The sequence below is a fragment of the Takifugu rubripes genome, chromosome 1 (assembly GCF_901000725.2).
Source record: "Takifugu rubripes chromosome 1, fTakRub1.2, whole genome shotgun sequence".
Lineage (NCBI taxonomy): Eukaryota > Metazoa > Chordata > Actinopteri > Tetraodontiformes > Tetraodontidae > Takifugu > Takifugu rubripes.
The window spans coordinates 15,724,980-15,745,248 of NC_042285.1; the positions used below are offsets into that span (position 1 = coordinate 15,724,980).

Consider the following 20,269-nt stretch of genomic DNA (forward strand, 5'->3'; position numbering starts at 1 on the left):
GACCGTCGCGTCACTGACCTCTCATTTCATACTTTAATAAAGTCGCACCCAGGTGTCCTTGATGCCTTCCAGCCGCCTGGGGCTCTGGGAAAAGCTAAACAGGAGGCAGCCATAACATAATTCTATAGCAACTGCTCCTTTTCTGTATTTCCACTGAAGTGTTATACATCCGTGTGCTATTGTAAACAGGAAGGAACAATGCATACATTCGATATGCTCCCTTTGGCCTTTTAATCAGGATGGAACTATGCTTTGGTTGAGACATACAGGATGATGTCCTCATTGAAGAATTGAACTTGTGCAATACAAAGTAACAGCATTACATCAATCCTGCAACAACCTGTCTCTCATTTTGCAGATTTGCCGGGGAGGGGGGGGGGACTCGCCGTGTCACTCCGGCCTCATGATTTACTATCATCCGCTGTTGGTAACAGGAAATTGGAACAGCGCTGACTCGCTTTTGAATTGTGGTCGAGGCAGTTTTCTGTTGAAAACAGAAGCAGATTATCTCAATGAAATGGCAGCAGATTTAGAGATGTACAGTATGCAATATGTTATCACAACACACTCGGCCCAGACAGCTGCTATCTGTCATAAACTCTTGCTGTTGTTGGCCACACTACACAGCAACATGTGACCTAATCTAGATGAGCAGCCACTGAGCAAATACAGTGGAATGGTGTCATTTTTAATAAAGCTGTTTTATGGACCACAGTCAACAGAGCCAGAGGAACAAGCTGAAACTTCCTTGTGCAAATGATATAGCAGTCAGAGTTTCATAACTTCCTCTGCTGAGACAAGCCTGTGGCAAGCCCCCAAAGTGTTCAGAGTGCAGAGAGAGAGAGAAAAAAAATAGTCTAACCCTCGTCTTATCAAGATTACTCAGAGACATTTCTTTAATTAGTTTTAATATTTCTTGTTTAGATAATGTCAGCCAATTGACAATCCAGACCCAAACGGAACAGAGGGAACTCTGCACTCCTCTGATACAGAGAAAATAACTGATTAAAATGATTGCTTACGCCATTTGATTTAAATGGTTATACACATATTTTGGACAGGACTCAAATACCTTGTGCACGCACAAAGTCACAGTACTGATCTTATCAGGCGGGTCTGAATGGTATCACGCTAGCGGTATTTGTTCAATTCAACAATGCAACATTACGGAGAAAAAAAAGGCCATTAATTGTGCAAACACTCGCGCAACAGCTTTTTTCCCCTCTTTTTTGCTTTCCTTGTGTTAACAGGACGTGCTCTATTTGTTGCCTGGGAAGCAATATGGACGTGAAGAGTTCTCGCTGGCGGTGGTGCGGTGATGGAAAAATAATTAGTGTTGCTGAGGAAAAGTTTCCTCTTTGTGAGACCTCAGACAAACACGCCAGGCCTCAACCCCGAAACAATGTTGATCAAAGGACGCAAACATCTGGAGCAATGAGACTCCGGCCTTCGGAACAAAGATACCTATTTATATTTTTCCAAGATTACCAGTGATGATAACCAGCCGCTGCACATGAGGGAGCACTTAGAATACCAAAGGTTTAGACTGTGACACTGTAGCCTACCTGCATATCCTCCCACCTGTCTCTCCTCTAATCTTTGTATTTCCACAATCCTCTCTCCCACATTAACACATTCCCAGGCTTTTGTACTCATGTCGCCGCTCCCTAACCACCTATCTCTGCCTCCCCCCTCTCTTCCTGCACCTTTTCTCTTCACCAGGCAGCAGGTGTTGAGTAGTGTTTACTCCCCCTTGCTTCGTTCCTGCCGTTCCCTCTCTCTTTTTCCCCGTCTTTCTCTCTCACTCTCTCTCAGTCTTTCTGTGCATGTCTCTGTGGCAGCTGGTAGGAGGAGTGAAGATGCTATAACAGCTGCACAAGAGGGCGGGTGGAAAAAGAAGCACACAAGGCAAACAGCTCCGATCCCCTCGGGGTTGTCAACTCCAATCGGCCCTACCTCCGGATTTTTAACCAGGCAAACAGCAGGAAAACTGTTGCAGCCAGAAGACATCGGGGTCCTGGGTTCCATTAGCCCTACCTGGTGATCTCCCAGAGGACGTCTTTGTGGAGTGGTCCCGTCGCCTGAATGAAAAGTGTCCACTTAAATCCACTTACTAGCATTTGATAATTTCAGGTTTGAAAAACATGTCACTTCTAAATGGAAATTTTTGCTGAAGGTGCTTACATCTGTCGGTGAAAAATACAAAACAATGGACAAACAACAGGCTGCATTTTCCCTCTGTCTGCCGCTCACAATCTGCACTCAGTGTGTGTGTGTGTGTGTGTGTGTGCATGTGTGTGTCGTTTTGACGAAAGGCATCAAAATACATGAGATCAGCTCTCAGGCTTTGTTTGGCCCTGGCAAGGTTAGGCCAGACTCATTCCAAATTTCCTGAGGGGGAACACAGAGAAAAACGATTTGATGCAGATAAATCACTCACACAGATCAAAAGACAAATCAGTGGCAAAGACAAAAGATGCTGACTTGCAGAGAACAATGGAGACAGGGAGACACATAGGTATCAGAGGAGCCGGCCTGGAGAGCCCCGCGCTCTGCTTGAATCGAACCTGCTAACCATGGTTTCCTTACCAGGTCAAACACACTCTGCTAGTGTGAGACAGAAAACCGTGTGTTTAAACCGATCCTGTTGTGTTCTTTCTGTGTACAGGGCTGCTGAGCTCTTAAAGGTGGGAGTTTGACAGACTCCTGTAGGCTTGATTTAAAAGGGGAACATACATAGAGAAAGCAAGAGGGGAGATAATCTACTTGATATAGGGTGTGTGTGTGTGTGTGTGTGTGTGTGTGTGTGTGTGTGTGTGTGTGTGTGTGCGTGTGTGTGTGTGTGTGTGTGTGTGTGCGCCTGTTTGCAGTCGTACATCTGTACGGTTTGATCTATGGGTTCGGCTTAGATTTTTTTCTATAGTTCTACATCTAAGACAAGAAGTCCTGTCCCGTGTAGCCACCCTTCACGCCTCACAGCCCCCAGTCTTCTATTAACTTCTTCAATGGAAGCAGTAAATAAATATATGAAATCCACAACTCTTTATCATCCACTCATCGCTTTAGTGAGTCGAAGCTTCAGCAAGAAAAGAGCCCATTGGGAGACGAGGTGTAGGAGAACATGGTCCGGCGGCGCCCCGAACCGATATTACATTTTTGATCAAATTGTTTCACAAATATCAGAGGAAGCAACTCATCACTTTTACAGCTCTGCTTCCCAGTTCTGGAAAACAATTCACACAACGGAAAACCATTGTGATTGAGCTTTAAAGCATATTTTATTACAATGATGGCCAAATATTCTTTAAAAAACACAGTTTGCCAGCAGCAGTCAGCATTTGAACCCCCCCCCCCCCGCTGAGATAGGAAGAAGATAGGCCGTCAATTAAGATTAAGGGGAAATGAAAGAGAAATGTAAAAGAGGGTTTGAGGGGGAGGAGTTGACACATTTCAGATGAATAAAATGATATTAAAATGAACATGTGGAGTTGGGACACAGTCACACTTGACCTGTAAAGTGTGCTTAAGGAGAAAATATTTTAGACCCGAGCACTGGGTGAGTGCACACGTAAGAACCACACGACACTTCAAATGAAACAATGGACATATATGAGGATAGTAGAAAAACAAATGAATCTATGAATAAAAACTAAATTATAAATGACCTGGGAAAAGGGGCGTCCATATCCTAAATGTGACTGTGACTTTTCCTTTTTTTCTCTTTTTTCACAGATATAATCCCTCCTTTTCCCACCCAGTTTTTTTCTTTAGCTTCTGTGGCCCTGGTACACCGTCATACACACACGGCTTGACATCAGACTATATTCAAATATCAGGGGGCAGACAGAGTAAGGAGCCTGATAAGGTCAAAAGGATTTACCTAATAGATGTGGATGGAGGGTTAGAGCCCCATTCAGGTGTCTTGGGGAAGAGAAGTAGGGAGCATTAAAACATAAAACTGAGCTGGGTCAAGCCCTTAGTGAAAGTAATCCACCTTCCACACTCCAGCCGCTATCTCCAGTCCAAACAAGTGTGATTTGATACCGCCGCTCTGGTCTGGAACAGGGGGGAAAAAACAAGCCTGCTGCCACAACAAAGACAGGAAATTCAGCATGGATTCCTACTTCTCTCTTTTCTCCCGCCTCCCGATACCTAACAATGCTGGTAATGGAGAGAGAACAGTGCCCGGGGCTGGCAGAGACACCTGCGACATATTTTCTCCCCCCGCTCCTCTCCGACATCCCCATCCACCCTCCCGCTCTTCCCACCCCCTCGACATTAAAGTCCTTCACAGAAATCAGAATTTAATAAATCACCCCAGAGCCTGACAGAGTTTATCTCCGGGGGTCGCCTCCACTGTGCAGAGACTCACAGACAGACAAAGCCCAGCCCGATAAGATGTGAAATTAAATACAGTTAGCAGTTTGAGACAAAGGAGGGAGAGTGTCACACCAAGCTTTGTACGGTGTAAACGGCTGGCTGATGGTTGGGGCACACACACACACACACACACATATGCGTGCGTGCGTGCGTGCGCGCAGCAGGGTGATTCATTTCAGGTTTCCTCTCACATTTAGCCTCATTTGCATCATCCACTGTCAACATATCGCTTCGACCAGATATGTTCAAGAGCTTTCATTAGACGTCCGGGGGATGACATCCTTTTTACCCAGATGCACCATTATTAATCACCAGCTCCACTCCTATGTGAACTCATCTCCATCACGGATCAAATGCTATCTGCCTGTGTTTCCTTTCGTTCAGCAGACATTCCTGACATCAGCCATCACTGCAGCTAAAAGAGACTTATGGGAGTGTGTTGGGGCTCAGACGACCTTATGAATGCCGCACAGAAGCGTTAGCACCTAGAGGATATAAATGTGTGGATTTGTTCAACATTGGGGAGATCTGTCAGAGCAAATGTCTGGCCTAATCGCGCACATGCTCCACGGCGTGCCGACTTTCAAGCAGCGTAAGAGTGCAACTGCTGAAAAGATCCTTTAAATCCGGTATTAATCATACTTACCTAGAATTTCTGTTTCAGGAAAACATACACATTTCACCATAATGAAACTTAAAATACTTTTGTGAAACAGTTCTACATCTTCTCCTGATTTAGTAGGTGAGAATTGTTGATTAAAACCCCACCCACTCGGTCCTCCACCGGATTTTTAAGATTTCAGAAAGTGATCCTTTCAGCTGTGAGTAAAAATATTCTTTAGGTGTTATTATTAACTTAATAGTATAAATCAACCAAGTGTGTGCTTAACTAGGATTGCAGTGTTATGGTATAATACACAGTCACGTAGGTTTCAATTAGCTTATTCTTCACATCATCACAGGACAGGATATGCCTCATCCAGCATTTTGCCTTTGCTTCACACTTAAGTAAAAGCACAGTCAGACTTCTAGTAAGAAGTAGTGTCAGCTGTCTAATGGGCTTAAACTGGTTGTTGGACCTGACCTTTCCCTTCGACGATTCTGGGGCCAATGGGCTCAGGCCTGTGCTGGGAACACAATGACCTCCGGGCGGAGGCTAATCTTCTACAAGCCCGTTCGCTTTGCTGACCAGACAGCCTTCTTCCATAGCCTCTTAAGCTCCAACTGATGTCTTCCTGCTGAGACAACAGTGCCAAGGAACTGTCAACAGTGCTGGCCCAGCAGAGCCCCGGCCGGGCCTCTTACACTGGGCCCTTTAGGGGTCCACAGGCGCAGACACTTGAAGAGCAGAGTGCCATGCTGCTCTGTAGAATGTGGGGAATGACAGGAATGCTGGGTGCCATCGTGGACCCTGATAACATTCTACAGTACATCTAAGAGCATGATTAGAAGTCTCTGGATTCGGTCCATCTATGGATGTGATTGGGGAAAAAAGAGGTCCTGGAAAGACCTGTGAGGTTGGCATTTCAGTCCTCCAGCATCACTGCTACTGCCTCCCAGTCTATTGAAACCTGCATACTGCAGAAGAACTTGACGTGTTTCGTCAGAAGCTGTAACATTTAAAAAGAAGAAACGGTGGGCAGCAGACCTGAAACCCAGTAATGTGTAATGTAAAAAACAACCAAGACACTAAGCATACGTGCGCACACATGCATACTCAAAATGAACAGTCAGGTCCCGGATGACTCATATAAATCCCGCCGCTGTAAGAGGGGTATACCAGATGAAAGAAGAAATAAAGAAAAGCCTGAATGCATCAGTTGTTGCGTTACTCCAACTTTTTAAGTGTTTGATGTGTGCAAGTGCTGACAAGGCAGCTCATTCTTTTGCCAAATATCCTTTTTTTTTATTTCTCTGTTCCAGTGATGGACGGTGAAAAGGTTGTTCTTTCTTCTCTATGTAAGTAAACTGCACAAAGATGTGTTTGATCTTAGAAATCAGATCTGTATTTCTAGCATTGTCTCCATTTCCTACTGTGGCAACTTAAAGGTCAGGAGTGAAAGGCCATTTGATAACTACAGAAAGACCTTTTGGCTTCATTACGTTGCCTTTCATCTCCTTTCCGGCAGAGGTTAAAACAAAGCATCGCATCCTTTGAAAAAGAAAGGATAAAATGGATTGCCGTGGAGCCCCGAGCCTTTCTTTTCTGTCACCAGGGGAAGTCTAGAATCCAGCATACAAGCAAAACTCTAGTGGGATGTCTTCTCAGACACAATTAGCATATGTCCTCTCAACCTTCCACCAAACCTCTCAATGAGACCCTGAAATCCTATTGAGACGTTATTACCACTCAAACGGTGGATTGCCCAAAACATGGAAAGCCCCCGCTCTCACAGGTGCACGTGTACAATCACAGTGACAGCCGCCACCTAAATGAATCTTTCTTTCTTTCTCTTTTTATGGTAACCTTGGGAGACAGGCCGCGCCGGCATAACACTTAACAGCCACTAGTCTGGGAAAAATGTTTTGATATGCTTCTGTCATTTAATCATCCACATTCTGCCGAGGCCGCACAGGACAATTTTGCAGGATATTAACTCCCAACTAAACCCTTGCTTGTATCATTTGTGGGGCCAGTCAAGCAGGAGTCCCAGGAGGTGCCGAGACTTTCTCCTCACAGTCGTAGTAATCTAAGCTTGACTGGGTGCAAAGAGAGAGAGACACAGAGAGAGAGAGAGAGAGAGAGAGAGAGAGAGAGCTAATAGATAGGTAGAATGAAGCATAAAGGAATAAAAGAATCCAATGAAAAGTACAAATGAACCCTTTTATTGAGAGTCACAACAGTAAAAATAAAATACGGGTGTATTTGTGCTTTGGATGATTGAGTAACAACAATAATACAGCCAAACTGTGCGGCGGTGTATTTTTTTAAACCGATGTTAGGGAATGAACGAAATTCCTAAAATGTCACTTTAACGTGATCCACGTGGACATCCCACATTGCTTAATGGAGTAGGAAATTCGTTTCTTTTCTGCAGTGGAACCGACAGAGTGGATGTGTGGTTCTATGCAAAATATATGAAGGCATTATTACAAAAACGCACAAGTTTCAATTGTCTGCGGGGGGGGGGGGGGGGGGGTGTATTTCATTGCACTGGAGACTACTCCTATTCTTTTAGCAGGGAGCGTCTCATACACACATAATGCAAAAGACAGCAAAGGCAACTGATGAAAACCATTTTTGTTCCATCACAAAGAACTAGGTCACCCTCTCATAATTGTCAATCATGCAATAAATCTCTCTGTGGCACAAATGAATACGGCATTAGAAATGAGACAAAGCTTATTGGCATGCTATGTCAGCTTGACTCAATTCATCCTCCTTTTCACACAAGTCCATTCATATGTGAAGTAGTGAGAGGGTGTCTCTCACAGGCAGCACGCATGCACGCACGCACACACCGAAGCAGACTCAGACTCTCTCCCTCACTGAGCATGTCGCACACACGCTTGCACACAAGCAAACGCAATCACACAATCTCCATGTGGCAGTTACAGGGGCTTAATGTATGTGGACATTTCAGCCGAGGGCTCCTTTAAACCCGAGCATTGCAATGTTCGTTTCCTTAGAGAAAGTGTCTCTTTGTGTTTTCTGCAACATAAACACCAGGAATTATTGCTTTAAATGCATTTGCACTTGAATCAGATGTCCACCTTGCCGGTTTGAAGCTACATTCTGGCTGGAAAAACACTGAAGTGACGCCTGCTTTTTCTCCTGACCCAACACTAAAGCAGGTTTTTGGAGATGTGCGCTTAATGCTATCTGATTGGCTGGGAGCTTTGGCTTGACACAGCACTGCAGCTCCATCCACGCTGGCTTCTGTCACATCTCCGAGGACCTGACTGTCACTCTTTAAGAGGAGGGTAATAATAGCCAGGCGCCACAGCAAGTGGTGGTACAGGCGATTTTAAAGAAACATCAGGGAGACGGTGACATTTGAGTCTACAAGGAGCGAAACCCAAGCGCAGCAAACCAATAAAGACTCCCACCTATATTCTCAATAGGCTTAGAGAGAGAGGGAGTGATGTCAGTGTTAGATGAAAATGTGTTGACCTGCTGATATTGATACCCCACTCATAAGCTCTACAGGTGTGCGGTGAAATCAGGAAACAACGCCGCTATCTCAATGCCAAAACTGCGAACCTGATCACTTTAGCACGCATAAGCTGCTTCCTTCACTCTGAGAACTGCTGAGATGGCATCAAACGGAAAACACAGGCGGAAAAGGAAAGGCATTCAAATTTAAAAGGAACATATAGGGACACTAAAATAAAAAAGCGGAATGTTTCTTACAGGTTCTAATTAAAGCGGTTTTCCTCTGACAGTGGCCTGAAGATGACTGATTGAAATTTGATGGAGCACTTTCATCAAGGTTACTTTTTTTGTGCATTTGAAAGACAGATCTGGAACAATTTACTGATCAGTGGCCAAAAGCTGCCAGAACCAGTTATTAAGCTGTGACCTATTAATGCAGGAATGAACACAGTAGATTTTCTGCATTTAGAGTTTTTGAAATACTATAATATGGAAAAATCCACATTACAACATGTAAAATATTTTTTTTAAAGACTTTAAGATAATAGAATTATGATCTGAGCTGTTGGCATTATCACTTACACTATACCTAGTCTATTTAAATACTCATTTTATTTAAAACCTTTAATTCATGCACACACCAAAGCATGAATTCAACTCCAGAAATGTTTCAAAAATGAGGTAAAGGAAACTCAAAACTCATTTTACGCTCTTATTTTGTGCTCATTGTTCGTCTGAACTGCACCAAATTGGATGAATTAAGGATTTGTTTTTTGGGGTTTTTGCGTTGCAATGAAGCCAGACTTTACACAAACAGCTATGGGGTGGTTTTCATCAGAAGGTATTGACTGAGCAGATGCTTTGAACCACAGTAGAATGTGCCGCTTGTCTCAAGTGTCATTAGCTTCGGGGCTTTTCCAGCTAGAGCCAGGTAAAGATTAGATAACAATCAGCCCTTTAATAGATACTGTTGGAGGCGCCGGGGCCGTTCCTGCGCTGTGCCACTCATCTGAAGCGAAAAGCCGAAGAAGAGAGAGGAAACCAATGTCATTTCCTCACTCATTTCAGCTGTGCAATGTTCAACGGAGCTCGGGGATGAACGCGGCTGTTGCTAAATTACACAAAGGTGGGTTTAATCCAGTGTCTGCAGCGTCTGTGGCAGCCGTGGAGAAAATCAGGTTTCCATCATCCAATCAGGGCAAATGGACAAATTGTTGGTGTACCAATGCACATATACATATATTAATGTTTTTGTATTGGAAAAGTACCCCTGTGTAGGGTTAGCTCACACAGACAAATCAGCAAAAGTAGGCTACAAAGGGCTTTTTGTTGGATGACATTCCTTTCTTAATAGACCTCAATTATAAGAAGAAGTCCTTTGCACTGAGAGGAGAGCTTCAAAAATATTGACACGGGAGGGAAAAACATCTGCATGTTTACTCAGGAGAAGATTCATCCGCGATAGCCTTCACAAAAATGAAGAGGGCAAGAGAAAAACAAGTGAAGGAAATTTGTGGAATCCCATCTGAGATTGTTTCCCTGATGGATTCCTTTTCCTGTCAGCTCAGACGAGAAATGAAGCCGGGGAAAATTAACTCCTGATACAGTTACGCTGAATTAGACAGAGAGGAGGAGGAGGAGGGGGTCTACATACTTTTTAAGGATTCCAGCCTTGTCATTTTCAATTTTCTGCTCTTTGGACATGCTTGTATTCAGATTCCCCAACATCTATTCGCCATATCAATCCTAATTAGACAATCTGGGAGCACGAAGGGTGGGAGCAGCTTTATTTGCATAATTTAATCATAAATACTCAGTGATACATATTTCCAAATGCATTTGTACAATTATCTTTTCTTCCTTGGGGCAAAAGTATTAATATGATTAGGCAATAATTCTTTAAAAAGGGGGGAAATGGGAAACCAGCAAGTGTGCACTCTTTTTTTAAACTCCAGCTTTGGGCTATATGAAAAATTAATTAATTTCTGAGGAAAATCAATTTCTCTATGTGACCATATTAGACAGAGCGAGGCGGCGGCCTGCATTCCTTCTCCAATCAGGAAATCTCATCTGCTCCCTCTAACTTCTGTCAGTAGTGTTTAACATCCTGGCGCGAGCGTCACTGACTTCCACCATACTCCCTAAATGTGCGGTAATGCAAAGGAACCTGCGATTAAGGATAAGCAAATAAGCCTCTACTGGGCCGTCACAGAGCAGATCTAAGTGAAATCTGTCACCGGTCTGACTCTATTGTCAAATTATAGCGGAGCTACAAAACAGCCCGAGTCGGCAGCGTATATGAATTAAATAGGTAATTTTAATACGCTGACCCACATGGAAAGCTCTGATGTCACTGTGAGACTGTAAACCATTTCATTTGCTCCAAGAATTAATTGGCAATTCAATCACTGTTGCGCATCCAGTAAAGACATGCAAATAAGATCGCAGCTTGGACAACTAATGCTTCCAACAGGCAAATTAATAATACAGGCCTCTTTCCCATGCAAATAGGCCTTAAATCCACAAATGACATTAGAGAGTGTCAAACAAAGCCTCCTTAACAAGTGAAACACAAGGTTTCCACAGCTTTTGGTTCAGCTTCACTGCAGGCTCAAAATAAATAAATAAATAAATAAAAAGAATCCTCAAAAGCAAAAAAAAAAAAAAAGTGTATGTTACTTTTGTCAAATGAAACATTGTGTGGATTTGACTGAGAGAAAATGTTTTAATTTACACTTGTTCCCGCTCAGTGAATGTCAAGTCAATAAAGCTATTCTGGTTTTCAAGGAGACTATTTGTTTAAAAAAAACACACACCTTGCCGCCATCTGCCAACTGCACAGTTGACTTGAGCACATGTACTGTACCTAATCAAATTTACCAGAGCCCTGCTGAAGGATTAAAAATCTTTTCTAAAAAAAAAATCATACTACTCTTCTCTCTCTCTGTCTTTTTTTCCTCACTCTCTCTTTCTAATCAGGCATCTGTCACTCTGTTTTTGAAGTTATTATCGCCCAGGCTCCCTCTTGGATGTGGTTGCTGGGTGATGGGTATCTTAGCACCCACTCTGACTGGGAACGATTTGAATGGAATCCAGAAATCTCCCCTGAGTACCTGTAAACACATCCGTGCCTTGTAGAAAACAAATATATTATAAGAGAGCTCAGCGGAGGAGAAGAGGGAGAGACAAGCTGGCACCCTCAGTGGCAGCTCACACTGAGCGCTCAACAAAACAATTACCATCATTTGCAAATATGTGTGTTTAGGCATAAACACTCTGGAAACGGGGACCAAAAAAAAAAAAGGTGAGAAGTCTCCCAATGCTCCCCGTCACATCAACATCAATTAAATGTATTTGTTAAAGGAGAAGCGGGCGCGACCTGTCACTGGGAACGTTTCAGAGTCAAACCTGCCCAACTGCAGCGGGCTGGGGGAAAATCTGTTTAAGAAGGGCGTGCGAGCAAAAAGCCGTCCCGTTCCCCCGTCGTGGGACACCGTCTGGGGCGTGTGGTTAACCTTCAAGGATAGACAATGATTGTCAATTAACTGCTGCTTTTCTGCACCTCAGCATCGGATAGCCTGCCTCTACGAAAGCAGACCAATGAGAGATACGCGATATCTTTGTGCCGCCTCTTGTGTTATAATAACCTTTCAAAGAGTTCAAGTGTCACGAGGCAATAAGAACCTTTTCCATCCCACCGCAGGGAAAATGAAAAGGAAAACATGTAGCCAGAGCAGGGGGCTCCTGGAGGGCTCCTGGAGGGCTGCAGTCATAGACTAGGGGACCAGGATCAGTCTAGGAATGAGGGACAACACTGCTAATATGGGATAAGTGTCCTTGAGAAAAGATGGGTCAAGAATGACGGCAGTGCTCCTAAAAATAAATAAAAGATCACAACTGAAATATTCATTAATTGTGTTAATATGTACATCATGTCAGCATGTTACTGAAATAAGAATTCCTCACAGTAGTGCCTTTTAAAGTGCCATTTAATGCGATCAAACAGTGCTACACAATGCCTATTAGAGAACTATTTGGTGGAGTTTTATTTTTGTTCCCATCCAAACTAAAACAGCAGGATTCAGAGGTGCTCTGTGATGCTATTCACAATCACACTGTGTGCAAAATGAGAGTACTGTTGTTTTAACACAAAAGACCGAGAGAGGGGAAAAAAAACAGCATGTGAAATGGCACGACCTATTGTACGGGAGTATTATTCGCCTCATTGTTAGCGCTCGGCTACTGTAGAAAAAGAATAGTGACATTGTGGTAACAGGGTGGGATGAAAAGCTAAACTATCTCAGGCAGCAGGCTGTTGTTGTGTAACCTGAGCGGGTTAACCGGTGAACCCAGATACTTTCCCCCCATCTGTAAGTGGGTGCAAAACGCAATACTGGGTCTGGAGAAGCAGCTCTTTTTCACCTGCGGGCCCGCGCCCTGTTTGCCTACACCGATCATTTTGTCAGCAGCCGCTCAGTGACAGGCGGCGTGAAGCGCACATCCCTGCAAAATAAAATCAACTCTTCTTAAGTAGCAGAAGCCTTTTATCCAGCGGATGCCTCACTGTTCCATGATGTAATTCTCCAAATGGGGCAGGCAGGCGGACACGCCGGGTCTGAGTGATTGATTTCAGCCCAGCTCCAGGAGTACCTGGCTGCTTTCAGAGACAATTACAGTCCTGTCCATGTGCCCATAATAGCCCAGCACTTTAGCGTCATTAAAGCGACGCGAGGCACTGCATTATCCTTTAACCCCATCGCCGGCCATCCCCCCATTGACAACCCAGAGAGTTCAACCACATACTTTGTCACCTGAAGCCCTACAGCAGGCTGGAGAGGACGGCCGCCACAGGGTATAGGTCTGTCTCTATAGGAAAGATGGGTGGGTGTGCATCTCCCTCGATGCTTTATGTAAATGATGCTTAAGCACCAGAGTGCACAGGTGACTTGTTGAGACGATTGTCATGCTGTATTATAAATGGAGAGCTCAGGCAAATTCATGAGCCCTAAATATTGCAGGCAGCTATTTCTAGCTCTTCTTTAGAAAACGCTAAATGAAAGTGATTTTTATTAATGCATGCAACCGAGTTACAAAATAAATGAATAGGAGGAGTAAAAGGTACCGTAAATGGTTACATTTTGATATTGGCCATTTCAAAAGCTTCCTAAAAAATGTCCAAGGTAGTTTTCTGTGTCCTAAAAAATGCCTTTCCTGACCAGGCCTGAGAGTCCACTGAAGCAGATGAAGCAACGCTGAGAGGGTCATCAACAAATATAGATCTGCACCACAAATTCTGCTGCAGGTGTGTTTCATTAAATGTACTTCTTCAGCAAGCATTTTTTTTTTTTTTAAAGTCCAAATTAAGTGGTATATCTTGCGTTCCCAAAGCCTGCATACAAAGTGTTTAGTGTTGGTGGGTGCAGATGCGAGCCTTTCCATCATATTTGCATTTCCACCTCATTTCTGGGTAGGAGGATCAATATGAAATCAATCACAGTGACAGGTAAGATGGTAAATTTGAGCGAGCTGAACCGTCCTGAGAGACCAGGCGATACATCAAAGGCAGCAGGAAGAGGACAGCAAAAAGGAGGCTTTAATCAAATATTGATCGCTACTTAAATCACTCCGTATTAAAACATATAAAGCTCAAAATCATTGGTTTTCATACTGTGGCTGATTGCACTAATTTCCAAGGTGTGCCTGTTTACCACATTGGATTTATCCGTGATTCGACCTGTTTAGCTACAATAAATTATTTCCGGATGTTACTGATTTGTAATTGTTAAAACAATTCTCACCGTGAACACTCGCTTCGTGCTGCTTTAAAATGATCATATCAGCAAAAGTATTAATTAAAAAAAAATCAATATGTGTAATTTATCTCATTTGCTTTCTTAAATTACAAGTGATGTGCATCATTCCCTCTTCCGAGGAGACACCAGAGTATTAAAATAAATTCCAAAAAGCCTCCTTTAAGTTTCAAGCTATCATTCCAAAGGCTGCTGAATAGATGTGCTCTTGTTTTTAAAGTTTTAAGTGAGGATTTCTCCACACCTGAAAGGGAGCAGCTTTTTTTAAATCCTGTGATGGGTGCAGTTGATATTATTGATTCACTGCACTCATGCACACGCTCGTCGCTGTCTTGGCCTTGGCCTACACGTGTATAAAAACTTTTACTAAACTTTTTTGCCTGGTGTTGCGCGCTGGCCTTGTTCCCGAGTAGTTATAACTCAACTGTCTGCGTGTGCGCGCACGTTAATTCTTTTTGTAACTCTGTTTTTTTTTTTGTTTTTTGTTTTTTTTAATGATTGCTGAACTGGATTTCAAAGATGACCATGTCGCCTGAGCCCACGTTTTAATCAGATGAAAAATGTCTCCCCCTTCCTTGCTCCTGCGTCTTTACGCACGGTCGTCCGGAGACACATTTAACCAAAATGCCGCACACAGCTGCCCACTAACCTCGCATTGGTGCAGTCGTTGTACAGCGTCTCGAAGTCTTTTCTGGAGATGAGTTTACAGCGGTTCACCCCGGGTTGGATCGCGCCGAGCCCTCTGAGGATGCGGACCTGCTCCACATTGCACACCACCGGCGTGATCTCCAGCCGCTTCAGCTTCGTATAGACGGTGTGCAGTCCGCCGACCAGGTGCTTCAGAAACAGGTCGAAAGCCTGAGGAAGACAGATGAGCTCGCAGCCGTCCACGGTGAAAGACGCCACTTTGGCACCGCGCAACTCGACCATCTTGCACTCGTTGTTTTGCGGTATGTTTTCAACAGGCGACGGGGTCGAGTAGACGGGTTTGCTGGGGGGTAGCGCCGCAGTCGGGATGCCCGGGCTGCTGGTGGCGAGGAGCTCTGATCTGAACAAGGTCTGTCCGGGTCCGGATGGGGGGGCCAGGGATGGAGACGGTGATGAAGTTGTCGACGGCGGCGACGTGGTCGCGGAAGGAGTCGAGATCGGAGGCGGTGGGACCAGAGGACTTGGTGGGATTAGTGCAGCCGGTACGGCCATGGTGACCTACAGCAGGGGAAGAGAGTAGCCGAAGTTCAAAGTAGAAAACCCAGCCTGCCGAGACACCCCTAAAATGAAAGAATCCACGAGAGTTTAGCTCCTCAGATAAGTTGGAAAGTAAAAAAGAGCTGCCCCAAAAAGGCGTGCTGAGTGAGGGGCTTTTGGGGAAGGGGGGGTGAGCAGCGGGACAATGATCAAAGATAGGAGGAGGAATGACAGGAGGAAAATGAGCTGAAAAGTGCAGCTCCGCTCTGTGGATGAGTTGTTGTTGTCACACGGTACAGAGAGGGAGGAGCTAGGGGACAGTCAGCCTTTGAAGAACAGATAACCGGGCTGCAGCTCTGCGCACTCGCTGCCGTTTATTCCACGCATCAGGAAAAGGATTTGCTATGAATGTTTCACTGCGAGTCCATGTCGTGGTTAAAAGAAAGAATTCCGGATCGCGTTCCTTTCTTTACAGGTCACCTTTACCTGCAGCTGAATGAGATTCATTATAGTTTAGGGGCTACAAAAAGTGTGCAAAAACTATATCTATAAATATTTTATATTCTTATTTGTTGTACTTTATTGGGAACATCCTGCTGCGGTCTTACAGTTCATTATAGTCCAAAGTACACCATATCTGTGGGAGAGGAACATATGTTCATTTATAATGATTATTGTATTGACACAGCAAGAGTTAGTTTTGGTGTGAAGAGTGCCTGACGCAAAACCAGGGAGTGTCTGTTTGTGCATGGTATCAACTCTTTACATGTGGGCAAAATTATACATGTGTCAAAATTAAACGGAGTTTCCAACAGCCGTGTTCATGTTCTGCAGTTTGCACTTCCAGCCCATTTGCAGTGTTATCACTGTTTTACTTTATTAGCTATGAGCATTTCAACTAATGTGTCCTCCAGTAAAAAGTGTTAAAAATTAGCAAATTTATTTAGATAACGAGCTGTTGCTTTGGGGATGGAAATCACATTATGATATAAAAATTGAAATAGAGCGAGACAGAAGTCTAAAATAAAGGTTAGTTATTTAAACTTTGGAAGTCTGGAGAAAGAAAAGTATTATCGCAGAAGCAGTTTTAGCCACTCTGCTAGAAGATACCCCCCCCCCCCTCCTTCCCACAGTGTTTGTCAAAGCATGGGATAAAGAATAAATGAAATAATAAATAAAATGGCATTCAGTTTGCACACAGATTGGGGGCCATCATTACATTATAGTATTTCTCTTTCCCAGCTTTATTAAATCCGGCTCCATGAGACAGTGAATGATGTAAACATCCTGAATCCACATACAGTGACTGCTAAGAAAGTGCTAGAATGAAACTGGTGTTAAGACCTGAGCTTCGCATTGTGAATCTTTTTAATGTTTCACTTGAAAAAAATCTGTTATCTCGATGTAAAATCTATATGCGCCAGGATTTAATGTGCATTGTGAAGGCTGCAGATCAGCCGAGACTCTTATCAGAGGCTGCATTTGCTCTAATATTCCCTCTTTTCCTGTTGTCTTGTTGTTTGAGATTAACTTTAAGATAAGCAGCACGCCATCTCACAATTATCATTCAGGGGAAAGAGGTAGCTTGTAGTGTAAAATCAATAGCTGCTTAAAATTCATTGCCAAGCAATCCATTTGCCCTTTATGTTGCTAACCTTTCACTTAAATATGCACCATATTAAGATTTCATTATATACAATGAATGTCACAACAGTTTGCCCACCATTCCTCTTGTTTGCATAGGTTAACTGCAAATCATAGAGCTTGTAATGTCTGAAAAATGACTTTCATTAATATTATGCAGGAAAAAAGGAAAATATACGAGGCAGAGTGGCCTAATAGGTATTAAAAAGCACCACAGGATATGTATGATGTTGGAGATATAAAGGCCTTTCAGCAGACTGGGTGGGCTGCATGTGTCTGTGTGTGTGTGTCTGTGTGTGTCTCTGTGTGTGTGTGCGTGACCCCAGTAATGAAAACAGCAAAAATACAGCGTACTGGTGCTGTACAGCACACACCGGTACACTGTTGATATAATTGAGCGCACATACAAAATCATTACTGCGTATAAAAGCAACGTGGGAGCCTGTCGTGAAAGGAAAAAGCTCCCTAAGAAAACTGTTTACTTGCAAGCAAATGTCAGGGGCAGTGGAACTAAAGCGCATTCTGGTTCCGTCCTTGCAAAAAGACCCCAAATCTTGGACCAAATGAGTCGCGATTTCTTCAGGGTTAATGAGTAAACGGTGAACTGAGCGGAGAAAAGTAAAGAGTTTTCCTGAAAGTACACAGAAGTACAGTACGCAGGGTGATTGCAGCAAACAAATGACTGTGTCAAAATATAATCACCCCGTATGATTCATGGCGTCAGGAAAGTGTTCCACAACGCGTGGATGCGGGACAGACGTGTGCATGATCAATGACACACTATATTGTTTGATGTAATAATTTATTCAGTCCATAAAGCTTTGATAAAACAATGTTGAAAAGCAATTTAAATTGAATTCATTTAAATGTCAATTCTCATGGTTAGGATTTTTCTATAATTGGCTATTTAATTAAAATAATTTTCACACTCATTAATACAGCCAGCAACTTGTAGTGCGCTGACGTGTTTTAATTACATGGTATTAACAAAATTGATATGCTTTAGAAAGCACAGTGAATAAGAAATAATTAGACCAATCATACATCATCCTCTTATGGACGTTAAGTGTATCACAATATAATTGATGAACTTAAAAAACAAGAGAGATAAATAACTTTAATTGAACAGAGTTGGTGTGCAGAGCTGGGACCGGAGAATCACCGTGTATTATATTTCAGAGGCAATTTATTATCTGTACCCTCGTTTGGCTCTCCGTGGCCGGCGCTGCCCCCCCACCCCCACCCCATGATTACATGACATTTTAAAGCAGTCGGACTGTTCAGTCGCCTAAAATGTCCTCTTACTTTGTCTGCATAAATCTTGAAGCTGCATTTCCATACGGGGGAGAGGGGCTCTGGACATAAGGATCATTTAGATGCCTGGAATAAAGCACTTATTGATCATGAATATTTGTTTCGCCAAGGTTACGCCACCGTGACCTCATCTCTTCTTAGACACAAGCCAACACAAACATGCCACTTGGGGTGAGGGGGAGATAGAAGGCACAGCGATGGCGGGCTGTGCAAGGAGCACGTGCACTTCCTGCAGAGGCACAAACTGAAGACACCCTGCGAGTGATATGAAAGCTAACAATAATCTGGCTTTAGAATCGGATGCAACGACCTGTTCATTGCTGATTGGGAGGTACGATCTGCGTTTGCCCAGCATGGTGACGTCTGCCATGATGTCGCTCCGCCGAATGATGTTTGTCAAACACAAACTGGGACTTTTCTCAAGTGCCAGGAAAATGCATCCGCGATAAAATGCAGTGAAATCTAACTTTGATCTTGATGAGGATTGCAGACGCATCAATCTTTCCGAATATAAACCATTAAGTGAAACATGGATTCGGTCATTCATGAGAAGAAGCTACACCACAACAACAACAACAACAGCAGCAGCAGCAGGCTGTCAGTTTATTAGAGACATCTTGTATTTCCGCCTACAGCATTAACAACTGCCTGACTCAGGACCGTGTCAGTATAATTACCTTTTGATGTATTAGCTAAACGAACCAACCGAAAAACTGCTGTGTGTTTGATTCTTTTCTTTGTTATTACTGTGTTATTACACTGGTCAGTGTGCAGTTATACCCCAGGTTCCTGGATGATGGATTATAGCATATGTACTCTATATGTACTCAGGCTACTACCTGAGATCACAAACATGAAGTTTTTTTACTTCATTTTCCTTCTTTTGTCCTCCTTTTCTGAGCAACTGAAAGTGGATGTTACATTGTTATGATTCTATAACCGAAAGGACAAGTGATTTCTTTCTTTATCTATTTATTTATTCACTATTGAGTTCACATCCTATCAAGATCCTCATAACCTTTTAAACTTTGTGCATGATGAATTTATATTTGCTGATTAGGGACATTGACTTTCTTTTCCAGTTTCAAGCACTTTGAGCTGTCCTTGAACCTGACTGCAGGGAGGTCGTCCTGTTGTCAGTGATCCCAAATGAAAACAAGGCTACAGAAATGGAGAAACCTGGGGTTTTTATGCTCTTCCTCCCTAAAACAGCCAGTTCCAAGTGGCTGAAGCACAGCAGCTTTTTATGTAATTTTGGGAGTGAAGGTTAAATAACCAACTGTTTCCTGACTCTGGGGCCACTCATGTGCCGTCTGATGAATGCTTTCCGCTTTTTATTTGTTTTATAGTCTGATAAAATAACAGATTAATATAGAAGTACAAGTTAAAACAGCAGTGAAACATTGATCTAATTTTAGTCTAATTTTGCTGTTTTTTGTTCTGTTTTTCATCGTCAGAAGAAATAACGTGCATCTTGGGCAAGGTCATATTTATTTCTAGAGCACCTTACAAACAACCTGGGTTGACCAAGGTGCTTTACATAAACGAAATATTGAAAAACAATGATACATTTAAGAGATAAAGGCAATTACAGCAATGACATAGATAAAAACATATCAGAATAAAATCATTGGCTCACTGGGGTCTGAACGCCTGGCAGAAGAAACGAGTTTTGAGAGACGATTTAAAACCCTCCAGAGTTTCTGATGAGCGGATCCGCAGCGGCAGACCCTTCCATGGTGCTGCAAAGACACGCTCCCCTCAGGTAAAACCACAGGAGCAATACCATTCAAACTTGTAAAAGCAAATCATAAAATCAGTTCTAAAACAGATCACAAAC

The 20,269-nt window shown here is 43.2% G+C and overlaps 1 protein-coding gene across 6 annotated transcripts in view; it reads right to left on the reverse strand.

Moving 5' to 3' along the window:
• dachd (dachshund d) overlaps positions 1 to 15,779 on the reverse strand; it is an 86,206-nt gene extending 70,427 nt beyond the window's left edge. For 3 of the 6 annotated variants that reach the window (XM_029837282.1, XM_029837277.1, XM_029837274.1), the window contains exon 1: positions 14,936 to 15,779. In XM_029837282.1, the coding sequence (XP_029693142.1) occupies positions 14,936 to 15,486 (551 nt within the window). In that variant the 5' untranslated portion in view covers positions 15,487 to 15,779. The remainder of the gene's footprint in view (positions 1 to 14,935) is intronic. The other 3 variants (XM_011606889.2, XM_029837288.1, XM_029837291.1) reach the window with 3 other exon arrangements.
• Positions 15,780 to 20,269: the final 4,490 nt, after the last annotated feature.